Consider the following 14,953-nt stretch of genomic DNA (forward strand, 5'->3'; position numbering starts at 1 on the left):
CAATACCCCAGAATGAAGAAGCAAAAACAGGTGTTTAGAAATTTTTGCAAAGTAGTTAAAAAGAAATAACTGAAATATCACATTTACAAAAGTATTCAGACCCTTTGCTTTGACACTCAAAATTGAGCTTATGTTCATCCTGTTTCCATTGATTGTCCTTGAGATGTTTCCACAACTGGATTGGAGTCCACCAGTGGTAAATTAAATTGATTGGACATGATTTGGAAAGGCACACACCTGTCTACATAAGGTCCCACAGTTGACAGTGCATGTCAGAGCAAAAACCAAGCCATGAAGACGAAGGAATTGGCCGTAGACCTCCGAGACAGGATTGTGTCGAGACACAGATCTGGGGAAGGGTATGAAACAATTTCTGCAGCATTGCAGGTCCCGAAGAGCACAGTGGCCTCCGTCATTTTTAAATGGAAGAACTTTGGAACCACCAGGACTCTTCATAGAGCTGGCCGCCCAGGGGGAGAAGGGTCTTGGTCAGGGAGGTGACCAAGAACCCGATGGTCACTCTGACAGAGTTCCAGAGTTCCTCTGTGAAGATGGGAGAACGTTCCAGAAGGACAACTATATCTGCAGCACTCCACCAATGAGGCCTTTATGGTAGAGTGTCCAGACAAAAGCAACTCCTCAGTAAAAGGCAAATCTCAGCCTGCTTGGAGTTTGCTAAACGGCACCTAAAGGACTCTCAGACCATGAGAAACAAGATTCTCTGGTCTGATGAAACCAAGATTGAACTCTTTGGCCTGAATGCCAAGCGTCACGTCTGGAGGAAACCAGGCACCGTTCATCACCTGACCAATACCATACCTAATGTGAAGCATGGTGGTGGCAGCATCATGCTGTGGGGATGTTTTTCAGCAGCAGGAACTGGGAGACTAGTCAGGACCGAGGGAAAGATGAATGGAGCAAAGTACAGAGAGATCCTTGATGAAAACCTGCGCCTGAGCGTTCTGGACCTCAGACTGGGGAAGAGGTTCTCCTTCAAACAGGACAATAACCCTAAGCACTCAGCCAAGACAACGCAGGAGTGGCTTTGTGACAAGTCTGTGAATGTCCTCAAGTGGCCCAGCCAGAGTGACTTGAACCTGATCGAACATCTCTGGAGGGACCTGAAAATAGCTGTGCATCGACGCTCCCCATCCAACCTGACAGAGCTTGAGAGGATCTGCAGAGAAGAATGGGAGAAATTACCCAAATACAGGAGTGCCAAGCTTGTAGCGTCATACCCAAGATGACTTGAGGCTGTAATCGCTGCCAAAGGTGCCTCAACAAAGTACTGAGTAAAGGGTCTGAATACTTATGTTAAAGTGATATTTCAGTTATTTCTTTTAAATTACTTTGCAAAAATTTCTAAACGCCTGTTTTTGCTTTTTTATTATGGGGTATTGTGTGTAGATTGATGATTAAAAAAATGAATTGAATCCATTTTAAAATAAGGCTGCAACGTAACAAAATGTGGAAAAAGGGGAAGGGGTCTGAATACTTTCTGAATGCACTGTAAATATATAGTGGCCTCAGGAGCAGATCAGAAGATGGGCATCCTGTGGTGAGTGACATTGCCTGATACTCCACATGCCTGGATGAGTGCAGTTGCAACAACACTGGAGAAACTCAACACCATCAAGGGAAAGTCCACTTGATTAGCATCCCATTTACTAATACGGAACATTTATTCTCTCCCCACTGGTGCACTGTGGCTATATTGGGTACCAAGTACAAAATGTCCTGCAGTTACCCAATAAGGAAATGTTGCCAATGCCTCACACAACTTCTATCTTCACTCTACGGTCAAGACAAAGAAAGCAGGGGCATGGAATTGCCATCACCTGCATGTCACAGAGAATCCTAATTGAATATATGTTAATGTTCATTTCATGCCACTGGGTCCAAATCATGGAGCTTCTTACTCAACTGTATTGAGGAAGCATTTTCACCAGAAAGACTATGGAAGTTCACCAAGATGTTTCCAACGGCTAAAAAAAGCTGGTTTCTCCAGCAACGCCTATCACTGAAGAATGATTTTAAAAAAACTGAAACATAGAAAAATGCAATTTAAAAATAAATAACCATTCTTTACATTTGGAAAAAGCTGTGGTTTTCAGAGCGATCCGCTTTTGTTTTGTGTTAGTACTGCACACAGCTTGATTTTTATTATTTATAGTAAGAGTGGTGGTACTTTTAATTTAGACTGCTAAATATTGAAAAAGAATGCTCCTGATCCAGTAAGGATGAAAGACAAATTGTACTTTGTTTCATTTAGCAGTTTGAGAATATGTTAAGTGATGGGACATGTGGGATCCAAAACTGAACACATCCTCCAACATAAAAGTAACCTGACACATTAGATACAACCACAGCGGTGTAATTTTGCAAACAGGAGTCATTTAAATGCACGGTTGCTCAATCAAATTAGACTGAAGGCTTCAGTGATAAGAATGAAGGAATACATACGTATCTTTTAAATTAACTCACCAGAAAAAAAATCCTAAGAAAGAAAGAGTAAAATAATATAAATGGAGTTCTTAAAAATAGCAGAAAAGGCTTAAATTGTGCAGGAAGCTGGTAAGCATCTGAAAGAAAAATATATGTCTCAGCTTAATTATACAGCACAGACCTATTAAATATGTGCCTTTTTCGTTCATATAGTGCTTGGTCTTCCCTGCAATTCCTGATGGAACATTTCATAGAATTCAAGTATATCACTACTTAATCGTCATTCTAATCAAATGTTCACCCTTCTTAGTACTGAACTTATTGCACATTTTGTTTTGAAGATCTGTAATCTGGTTAAAATAGATTCTGACCATACTCAACCTAAATAAATATTCAGCTTCTGTGAAACATTCAACTAATGTTACTTCTTCTTAACCCCTTTGCTCCTCTAAGGAGCATTCAACTAACAGTGAAACAAATTTGTTAGAAATATTTATTTAGAAATATGTAACTGACCTGGAATCCTTGACAATATAATGTTTTAGTAGGCAAAATTAAAATATAGTGGGCATAAAATTGAATTTTCTACTGTAAGCTATAGATTGTTACAGATCATTTTCAAGAAAGTGGGCAAGTCTAACTGTGGTAATTACAGAGATGTCCCCCTGCTATCTTTCACAAGGAAAGCCTTTGCAAGAATCCTCCACAACTCTCTTCTCCATTACAGAAATCTCCTCGCAAGAGATTTTAAGAAACTTAATTTTCAGCACAAGACAATAAAAGAAAAATGTTGTATGTAGCACCTGCTATATTTCCAGGACTTTCCTGACCCCACAAAAGTCTTCTATTTTGTAAACCAATGGAGATTATAGAGAATACCAGACATTTGGATACCCTCAGAAATATAACTGTTGGATGATTTTCCTAAATTATATCCACTACTGACCCATTCCCAGTATAAAGACTCGGGTGAAGTAAAGCGGTGTCATTGCTCCAACTCTTTTCATAATTGTGTTTGCTTCAATATTGCATCTTATCTTCAACAAGCTTCAGGGAGAATGGAAAAATTGTTTAATACTCATCATCTCCCCTTTAGAATCAACATCACCCCATTCTGTGTACGTGAACACTCAGAAGCAATGTACTAAATCATTGCTTATTCCATCACTCAAATGTACAAAAGGAATGATCTCACACTAAACATCTGGAAGACAATAGTCCTCAATGAACCTGCCTCTGCTGTATAACACTGCCCCCAGCAATGAAGTTAATCCAAGTCGTGTTTATTGTCATATGCATAACTACTGTTAGGTACAGGCCTACAATGAAAATCTTGTATGCAGTAGCATCACTGACACATAACCAGATAAACAATTTAAAAAATAGATTATACACAAATTTACACATAAAATTTAAAAAAGATTGTTCAGAACACAAGACAACTTTGCACAATTAAAAAAAATCAAAGCCATGGTAATGCAAGAGGTGTTCCATAGTTTTCTGCTTTGCGATAGTAATTTGAGTTTCACTGTACCTTAATTGGGACACTTAATAAACTGACATTTGAACCTTTGATTAGGATTGTGTGGGTTGGTTCAAGAATCTAATTGTTGCAGGAAAATAACTTGCTCCAGAACCTGGTGGTATGGGACTTCAGGCTTCTGCCCGATGGTTGGAGTGAGAAGACACAGGCTGGATGGTGGAGATCCTTGATGAGGCAGTGTTTCATGTAGATGCTTTTGATGGAGGGTAGGCCTAGCATATGATGGACCAGTTGAGCTCACTACTTTCTACAGCCTCTTAGACCAGAAGGCATAGGAGTAGAAAAAGGCCATTTGGTCCATCAAGTCTACTCTGTTTTCTATATGGAATTACTGGCATTCAATAGACAAATTTGGTAATTTTTTTGAACAATAAGATCCAACCACAACATTGAGGTGCGGCCGCTGGACTTAACATCGCCCGGTGCGGCTCGGCCGCGGGACGTTTCGGTGCCCGGTGCGGCTCGGCCGCGGGACGTTTCAGTGCCCGGTGCGGCTCGGCCGCTGGACTTAACATCGCCCGGTGCGGCTCGGCCGCGGGACGTTTTGGTGCCCGGTGCGGCTCGGCCGCGGGACGTTTCAGTGCCCAGCGCGGCTTGGCCGCTGGACTTAACATCGCCCGGTGCGGCTCGGCCGCGGGACGTTTCGGTGCCCGGTGCGGCTCGGCCGCGGGACGTTTCAGTGCCCGGTGCGGCTCGGCCGCTGGACTTAACATCGCCCGGTGCGGCCGCGGGACGTTTCGGTGCCCAGGGCGGCTCGGCCGCGGGGCCTTCCATCCCCTTGCGGGGGCTGTGCGTGTCGTTTGCCTCGGTAGGGGTCGAGCTGCCTGTCCGTGGGTGCGGGGGGAAGAGAGGGGAAGTTTTGTTGCCTCCAACACAGTGAGGGGGTGTTTGGAGTCACTGTGATGAATGTTTGTGTTGGGGTCGGGTGTCCTGTGTTCTTTTCTTTTGTGCTGTGTTTTGTGTGACTGCTGAAATTTCGTTCGGTGTAAAAAGCCGAGTGACAATAAAGTGTTGTTATGTTATGTTATGTTATGTTATGATCAATTTTAATTGACTGTGTTTTTAAACTGTAATAATGACAGTAGAACCCAAGTAAGGACACAATTTAATGGAAACAAGATGAAAGACTATTTTCATTCTTGAATAACATGAAGACAGTATCAAGAACCAGAGGCTAATATCCCATTCATAGTGAGCTAATATCCCATTCCAGTTTGCATGTGCCCTCACTCTAGCAACAGAGGAGGTCCAGGGCAGAAAGGTCAGTACGGGAATGGGATGTGGTTAGACCAGAAGATCCAGCAAGCCTTGACGGACCGAGTGCAAGGTTTCTGCAACAGGGTTGCCTAGTCTACGCCAGTCTCACCGATGTAAAGGAGACCACATTGAGAACATCGAATGCAGTAGATGAAGTTAGAGGAGGTGCACATGAACCTATGTTTAGTTCAGTTTTAGTTTAGTTTAGAGATACAGCGCGGAAACAGGGCCTTCAGTCCACCAAGTCCGCAACGACCAGCGATCCCAGCACATTAATAGTATCCTACACACACTAGGAACAATTTACATTTTTTTATACCAAGCCAATTAACCTACAAACCTGTACGTCTTTGGAGTGTGAGAGGAAACCGAAGATCTCAGATAAAACCCATGCAGTCATGGGGAGAACGTAAAACCTCCGTACAGACAGCACCCGTAGTCAGGATCAAACCCGGGTCTCAGGAGTTGGAAGCCCTGTAAGGCAGTAACTCTACCGCTGTGCTATCGTATCGCCCTCTGTCTCGCCTGGAAGGCCTGTTGGAGTCCCTGGATGGATGTGAGGGAGGAGGTATAGGGACACATGCGGTTGCAGGGGAAAGTACCTTGAGCAGTGACCCAACCAGCTTCCCTCTACCAACACTCTCCTCCACTTGGTGGAACTTGTCCTCACCCGCAACAACTTCTCTTGTGACCTTTCTCACTTTCTCCAAGTTAAAGGTGTAGCCATGGGCAGTGGTATGGGCCCCAGCTATCCCTCTCTTTTTGTTGGTTACATCAAAACAATCCTTGTTCCAAATGTATACTGGCACCATCCTCCAACTCTTTCTCTGCTACATAGACAACTGCATCAGGGCTGCCTCCTGCTTCCATATAGAACTCGTTGGTTTTATTAACTTTGCCACTAATTTCCATCCCTGCCCTCAAATTCCATATATATTCCTTCCTCTGGCTTCAGAATTTGCACCAATTCTTTCCTTATCTCACACCTTTTGTCTTTTCATCTCTGGCCTTGGTCAAAGGCTGGTCAAAAACCCTTCTCCCGTGTATCCACCTATCACTTGCCAGGCTTTATTCTGTCCCTTTCCCTCTTCCAGCTTTCTCCTCCTCCCACACCACCATAATCAGTTAGAAGAAGGGTCCCAACCCAAAAACGGCACTTACCCATGCTCTCCAGAGATGCTGCCTGCTGCCTGACCTGCTGAGTTCTCGCACACTTTAGTCTTTTTCTTCATTGGTCTAGGAGTCAGTGCAACCCTCTCCCCTCCTCTCTGGCACTGGGTGCTTGACATTTTTAGCATAGACCCCAATCAGTGAGGATAGGCAACAAGATACCAAGATGTGTTCTCATCTCCTTTCTATAATTCCTATACATTTGTGATTGTGCAACTAAATTCTGCTCTAATTCTATTTACAAGTTTGCAGATTACACCACTGCAGTGGGCTGGATCTTGAACAATGACGACACAGAGTATAAGATGGAGATAGAGAGATTAGACAATAACCTCTCCCTCAATGTCAGTAAGACAAAGGAGTTAGTTAGTTATTGACTTCAGGAGGTAGAGCGAGACACTCCGAATAATGTCAGAACCTCCAGCAAATCACATAATCGAAGGCCTCACATGCGCCAATCAGCATCAATAGTATCAAAGTGGAAATGGTCGAGAGCTTCAAGATCCTAAGCATAAAAATCATGAACAAATTGTCCTGGACCCCATCTATACTTCATGCTGCCTTGGGAAAGCAGCTGACATGATCAAGTACATTTTTCAACCCAGTCATTCCCTTTTTCCCCTCTCCTGTCAGGCAGAAGAAACAAAAGCTTGAAAGCATGTACCAGCTGATTAGGGACAGCATCTTCCCCACTGATATCAGAATGCAGAACAGTCCTCCCATAAGCTAGGGTGTAGTTCTGATCTACCAACCTACCTTATTGCAGTCATTGAATGTTTTCTCTGTGACACTACAATGCTGTAACACTATATTCTGCACTCTGGTATTTTTCTCTTTGCACCAGTTGTTATACTTATGTATGACTTGATTGTACTCAAGTTTAGTATGATTTGATTTGACCGGATAACATGCTCATAAATGCTTTTTACTGTACCTCAGTGCACCCGACAATAACAAACCAATACCAATGATAACTATTGATCCTGAAACAATGAGGAATCACCAATCAAATACAGCAACAATTAATGTCAGAGCCTTCAGCAAATCAAATGTCTCACAAATGTGCTAAATGCTACTAAGCATAGTAATAACTTGGGAACACAACAGTTTAGTCATTTAACCACATTGTAAAGCTGCACCCAAGAAAATATATATTTAAATATAGGCAGCTTCCTGTGGCTTTTCTTGACATTTAATTATCTGGCTTTGCATCAAACTGTCATTCTCCCAGCAGCAACAGATTTCAGAAGGATGTCTATCCTTTCTCTTGCATTTGGTTAATCACACAATAGTTTTCTATTAATCCTTTCAGCATCACTCTTCTTTGGAAAAGAAAGTACATAAAAAAATTTTTTATTTAGAATTCATTCAATTATTTCTCATATTATAAATTATAATGCCTAACTTGATGGAACGACTGCTTTTAAAAATAGAAAGCCCACTGTTGAAAGATGAGGAAAACTAAAAGAAAATTCTTTACTTCATTTTATATTTTCTAAATGTTTTAAAATGTTACAAATTGTCAATAGAACATGGAAAATTGTAAATCAAATGATAGATTTGGAGTTGACAGCAATAGTCACCTCTTCCCACCTCCATTAAAAGACACTTTGTTGTTTATTATTGAATGAGGATAAAGAATTAAGCTTAATGAAAGCTTAAGAACACAATTTCTGTTGTCAAATCTCAATTTGAATTTTAGGTTGAAAGGGTGCCTAACACCAATTTCTGTAATTATATATTGATACAGACCTCCCATCCAAAGACGTACAGGTATGTAGGTTAATTGGCTGGGTAAATGTTAAAAAAATTGTCCCTAGTGGGTGTAGGATAGTGTTAATGTACGGGGATCGCTGGGCGGCACGGACTTGGTGGGCCGAAAAGGCCTGTTTCCGGCTGTATATATATATGATATGATATGATAACATTTGATTTTCCAAATTCATAATTTGGATGTCCAAAATTGATAATTTTACATCAAAATTCATAATATAGTGCATAATGCAACTTTTCAGCAAAAAAAAAAGTATGCATGTCAATTGAGCATATGCGTTTCATGTGTGAAAAACTACTATTATTTCCAACAGTGTGTAGTACTTGGACTACATGTACAATGTCAGGCCTATCATGAGTATATTCTGCTATTTATAGAAAGGTTATTGAACAGAAATACTTTTTACAACACAAAGAAAAAATTGTTTTGTTTTTTCTATTTTGCTTTTTCCTTACACATCCCAAATCCCTTGGTATTGAATAAAAGAACAATGGTCATAAAATGTATGACTAAGTTATGAAGAAAGTTTCATTTAAAACTAAACATACCTAATTTCGTTGAAGACATACTTGCTCCAGTGGTCTTCAACAGCAAATCACAACGGTCCATGCCCCCCACCACCCCCACTACCCTCCCCCCACCCCCACTCCCACTCTACCCCCACCCCTCCCCTACTCCCCTCCCCCACCCCACCTTTCCCCGCCTCCACTCCCCCTCCCCCTTCCCTCCTCCCCCACTCCCCTCCCACCCCCACTCCCCTTCCCACCCCCACTCCCCTCCCCACCCCCACTCCCCACCCCCACTCCCCCACTCCCTTCCTCTGACCCCTCCCCTCCCCTCCTCCCTCCCCCCATTCACCCACCCCATCCCCTCTCAACAGCAATGGGCCTCACGCTACGTCGTGAGGCCAGGCCGGCGGCGAGGTGAGGCCAGCAGCTAGGGAAGGCCGGCGGCGAGGCCAGGCCAGCGGCAACGGCGAGGTGAGGCCAGGCAAGCGGCGAGGCAAGCCAGCAGCGAGACGAGGCGAGCGGTGAGGCATGTGTTTTGCGGAAAAATGTGAGACGAAATCGGAATGGCGGAAATGAAATAAGAAAGCGGAAACTTTCCGCCAAATTCAGAAGGGTTGGGAAGTCTGTTGATACTACATTATATTGGAGGGGAAACCTTACAATGAATTGAATTGATCAAGTGCATAATCAACAGAGAATGAACAAGTCTTATAACATTTAAACGTTCAGTCTGAAGAAAGGTCCTGACCCGTAACGCTATCTGTCCGTTTCCCGCCACAGATCTTGCCTGATCCATTGAGTTCCTCCAGCCATTTTTTTTTTTTTGCTCAGTATTCCAGCATCTGCAGTCTCTTGTGTCAACATCTAAACTCACTCTTATTTGGAGTATTCTTGATTAAAAAATCAAGACCATTGGGTCTTGATCGAGACCATGACAATTGATCAAAGATCATTGGGAAGTAAAACCAGGGGAGGACTTTTTGAATGGCAGGGGCCTGGGGAGTGTTATAGAGCAGAGGGATCTAAGTGTGTTGGTACATAGATCTTTGAAACTGACGTCACATGTAAATTGGGTGGTCAAGTAGATTTCGGGTACAATGGCCTTCATCAGCCAGGGTATTGAGTATAGAAGTTGGGAAGTTATGTTACAGTTGCACAAGGTGTTGATGAGGCTGCATTTGAAGTATTGTCTTCAGTTTTGTTCACCGTGCTTTAGGAAGTATGTCATCAAGCTGGAAAGAGTGCAGAGAAGATTTACGAGGATGTTGCTAGGACCTGACAGCCTGAGCTATAGGGAGATGTTGGGCAGGCTAGGACTTTATTTCTTGGAGCGCAGGAAGATAAGGAGTGATCTTGTAGAGGTGTATAAGATCATGAGAGGAATAGATAGGCTAAATGCAGAGTCTTTTACCCAGAGTAGGGGAATCAAGAACGAGGGAACATAGGTTTAAAGTGAGAGTGGGGAAATTTAATAGAAACCTGAGAAGCAACTTCTTCACACAGGTGGTGGGTATATGGAATGAGTTGCCAGGAGGTAGTTGAGGCAGGTACTATAACAACATTTAAACGATATATGAATAGGAAAGGTATAGATAGATATGGGCCAAATGTTGACAAGTGGGACTAGTGTAGATGGGGCATCTTGGTCAGCATGGGCATTGAGCTATAGGGTCTGTTTCTGAGCTGTATGACAATTACCTCAAACCTAGCACAAAACCCATAGCCTACTAAATTGTGGTGATTCCCCCACCAACTCCGATATACTGAGAGTGATGAATTGATCAAAGCAAACAACTCAAAGGCAAGGAGTGGTACCTCCAATGTTGTATCTGTTAACTCCTCCAAATCCACTGGCAGGATAAACAGACCAGTGTTAGTATTGTCTCCTCAGCCAACACAGCTAGGACAACATATGTGGACAACATTGAGATGTTGTTGGGCAAGTGACTTCATTCACCTACCAGTGCTAAATCTAGCATTATACCACAGCTCAGCTATGGCAAGAAATTTCATGGAAGACAGACGAATAATTCAAGGATATTTTCAAACCTTCTTGGAAGATAAAATGGAAAAATACACGGTCTTGACTATTCAAAATGGAGGAGCATCCAAGACAGCACTGAGTAACTTGATTCCCTTTGCCAGTAGTACACAGAAACTCAGTGAAAATGGTAGGTGTTTTTGAAAAAGACTCAAATTGTTTAATGTTTTGTAAGTAAACGTTGATTGTTGTGTATGAATTAGTAATCTAAACAACAGATTTATTGTTTGAGTTGAATAGTTATATCCTTGGCTGTATTTAATTTTTCAATGTAGCCTTTGATAAGGTCCCGCACGGGAGATTGGTGACTAAAATTGGAGCACATGGTATTGGGGGTAGGGTGTTGACATGGATAGAAAATTGGTTGGCAGACAGGAAGCAGAGTAGGAGTAAATGGGTCCTTTTCAGAATGGCAGGCAGTGGTGAGTGGAGTGCCGCAAGGCTCGGTGTTGGGTCCCCAACTGTTTACCATATATATTAATGATTTGGAAGAGGGAATATAGAAGCAACACTAGCAAGTTTGCGGATGACACAAAGCTGGGTGGCAGTGTAAACTGTGAAGAGGATGTTAGGAGGTTGCAGGGTGACGTGGACAGGTTGAGTGAGTGGGCAGATGCCTGGCAGATGCAGTATAATATAGATAAATGTGAGGTTATCCACTTTGTCGGCAGGAACAAGGAGGCAGATTATTATCTCAATGGAGTTAGGTTAGGTAAGGGGGAGGTCCAGCGAGACCTGGGTGTCCTTGTACACCAGTCACTGAATGTTGGCGTGCAGGTACAGCAGACAGTGCAGAAAGCTAATGGAATGTTGGCCTTCATAACGAGAGGATTTCAGTATAGGAGTAAAGAGGTTCTTCTGCAGTTGTATAGAGCCCTGGTAAGACCACATCTGGAGTATTGTGTACAGTTGTGTACAGTTTTGGTCTCCTAATTTGAGGAAGGACATCCTTGTAATTGAGGCAGTGCAGCGTAGGTTCACAAGATTGATCCCTGGGATGGCGGGACTGAAAAGACTAGGCTTGTATTCACTGGAGTTTGGAAGGATGAGAGGGGATCTTATAGAAACATATAAAATTATAAAAGGACTGGACAAATTAGATGCAGAAAAGATGTGCCCAATGTTGGGCGAGTCCAGAACCAGAGGCCACAGTCTTAGAATAAAGGGGAGGCCATTTAAAACTGAGGTGAAAAAAAGCTTTTTCACCCAGAGAGTTGTGAATTTGTGGAATTCTCTGCCACAGAGGGCAGTGGAAGCCAAATCACTGGATGGATTTAAGAGAGAGTTAGATAGAGCTCTAGGGGCTAGTGGAATCAAGGGATATGGGGAGAAGGCAGGCACGGGGTATTGATTGGGGACGATCAGCCATGATCACAATGAATGGCGGTGCTGGCTCGAAGGGCCGAATGGCCTTTTCCTGCACCTATTTTCTATGTTTCTAAGATGGAATCAGAATCTGCAAAGTATTCCACATGTTTTGGCATGTAACGATTACCACCAAAAATATTAAGCACCCCATGTTTTCCCTGCTTGTTTTTTGACTGCAGATGCTCTCCGACTAACGAGCTTCGACTTACGATATTTCGACTATATAATGGTATTAAATGCATTTCGATGTACGATATTTTTAGTTTGCGATGGGTTTATCGGAATGTAACCCCATTGTAAGTTGAAGAGCACCTGTATAGGTGCATAATGTTATTCCTTACCATGGTGGGACTAGTTAATTTAAATGAGGTTCTCCCAAATTTCTATCTGTAATGAAAAGTCATGGTAGTTATTACTGTGTATGGCTATCAATAGACTTTATAGATTACTGCTCTTTCAGCAGAATATGTTTATTGACTATATTTTGTTTAATTGTAACAAATATTTTTAAATAAAACTTTTTCCCACAACCCTCTTCCCCACACTCAATTTCACAATACTCATCCTTTGCTTAGTTTGCAACAACTCTGCAGTTAGCCTCACGACTTTATATATTTTTTTTGTTTGCAACACTTCACATCTGTCTTAGAAATACTAACGGCAGTTGGAGGTCTTGGAATTGCTGAGATCAAAAAACAGCAAAGGCCAAGGTTGGGACCTAGCTGAGTACTGATATGATGAGCTCCTAAGGAAATACCAGCAATTGTATTTTAAACAAAGGAAAAATGTTTTACTTTAGTGACATATCAGTCTCCTATCATTAATTGGATCCATCTACAGCAGCAGATTTGATCCTTCCATCTACCATCCCCCTCCTCCCATATTTGATGAGAGGAATAGTGGAGCATATGCCAAAGGTTTTAATTTAATAAACTCGCTAATCAAATGTCCGTTCTGGCTGAGAAACTTGCTAAGGGACCTGTTTGAAGAGTTCAGTCGTGAAAAAGGATTTGTACTTTTACGTGCAAACAGACTTAATTTTGTCAAAGTTATCAAAATGATTTCACTTTGAAAAAATAAGCTGGTTGATTGTTCAGCACCGTGGGATGTTAGGAGTACATGATTGGTCCTATATAACATGAATTAATTTCTAATTTTGTTTTTGTTTCCCCTTTCTAGTAGGTGCAATGGTGTGATCAGGAACTCCCAATCTGAGATGTTGCTTGCACGAATCTATAATTTGACATCCCAGAATACTGCCATTGGTCAATCTAGGCTCAAGGCACTAACTAGGAACAATATGAAGATAACAGTAATATAAATAAAGTACTCAAAGAAATCATGTTGGTTAGAGATACTTCATTAGGTCTGATGAGAACCATAAGTTTGTAAAGACTAATTGGTTAGTGTATGGAATGATTAAATGTAATTTTATTTAATCACTATGTAGCAGTGTAAGCTACATTTAACTGCAATTTGCTTTGTCCAAGGCTACCTGTTTTGCAAACATGCATATTCCTGTTAAAGGTGGCATTGCTTTGGTGCATTCCAGAGACAAACGAAGTATTTTATTTTAGGAGTATGTGTGGTATAAATTGACACAGGTGGAAATTTAATTACTACACACTCAAAGTGTTAAGGGTAAGAACCAGCTCTGTATTAAAAGGGCTTACTATCATCTGATCAAAGGTAAATAGGGGTGAGAGTGAATGATAAATAATATATTTGCACTGGACTAGGATCAGTGAAATCAGAAGTCTTCCACACGATGAGCTGGCTTTCCTTTTGCGTAGAAGAGTGGAAAGTATTTTGGATATTTTGAGATGTAAATTAAGAATGAACAGGAGCATCGGGGGACTTATGATTTTTCTGAATGAATGAACTTAATGACCAGTCCTGGCCTCATGTTTCAACAATTACTCGCGAAAACCAGAGTGGGGACTGTGTACAGACGCTCAGCCGCAAAGATTGCGAAACTACTTTAAAAATCGGTTGGATTGAAGAAAAATCCCACTTCTACAGCGCCGGCAGCATGTTTCAGCGCCTCCCCAGAGGCGGTGATCCCCGTGATTACTGTTGCGGTGCCCCATCTCCCACCCACACAGTGCTGGGCCGGGCCGGGCCCGACCTCACGTTACCTTGACTGGCGGCTTCCATCGCTGCTCCCTCCGCAGTTGCCCTTTCACCCTAGCAACGGCGCCGCATCCGGAGCGCTGCCTGGTTTCCGGCCGAGCTGCTGGTGACGGTCTGGTCGATCAGGCGACCTGGAGGAGAAGCGGCGCGGCGCGGCGCGGCCTGGCCTCTGTCTGTTCCCCGGACATTAAAAAACAAACGTCACAGCTCTTTTCCAACCTCTGACTCGACTTCGTTGCTCACCGCCGGGTTCGTCACGACTACAAACGGGGATATCGTACAGGATCGGCTCACCGTGTCCATGCCCACCGTCAAGTACCCAGCTATACCAATCTTATTTCCCAATACCGTCCTGGGCTTCAGTGCCCTGCCTGGCGTTTCAGGTGCTTGTCGAGATACTTCAATGGTATGAGAAGCTCTGCCTCCATCACGCTTCCAGCCAGGAGTTTCAGATTCCAACCATCCCCTGGGTGAAAAAAAATATCCCCCAAGTCCCCTGTAAATCTCTTAACCCTTTTAATCTCCATGGTCCGATTATAGATATCGGTACAACGAAAAACGGTTCCTACTAGTTGCACTATCTATACTCATATTTGTGTTTCCCTGCATCAGATGCCATTTGCTCCAAGGAAAATATAAAAGCCTGTCCTTTCCTCATTAAAAAGCAAACTGCTGCAGGAACTCAGCAGGGCGGGCAACGCGTGTTTTGGGAA

At 42.7% G+C, this 14,953-nt stretch overlaps 1 protein-coding gene across 1 annotated transcript in view; it reads right to left on the minus strand.

Annotated features, from left to right (window-relative positions):
- Window positions 1–14,607, minus strand: part of cmc1 (C-x(9)-C motif containing 1) — a 48,805-nt gene extending 34,198 nt beyond the window's left edge. Inside the window, exon 1 of the mRNA XM_078428598.1 lies at window positions 14,246–14,607. Coding sequence (XP_078284724.1) covers window positions 14,246–14,264 — 19 coding nt within the window. The 5' untranslated portion in view covers window positions 14,265–14,607. The remainder of the gene's footprint in view (window positions 1–14,245) is intronic.
- Window positions 14,608–14,953: the final 346 nt, after the last annotated feature.

Source organism: Rhinoraja longicauda, chromosome 2 (assembly GCF_053455715.1).
Source record: "Rhinoraja longicauda isolate Sanriku21f chromosome 2, sRhiLon1.1, whole genome shotgun sequence".
In the NCBI taxonomy this organism is placed as follows: Eukaryota; Metazoa; Chordata; class Chondrichthyes; order Rajiformes; family Arhynchobatidae; genus Rhinoraja; species Rhinoraja longicauda.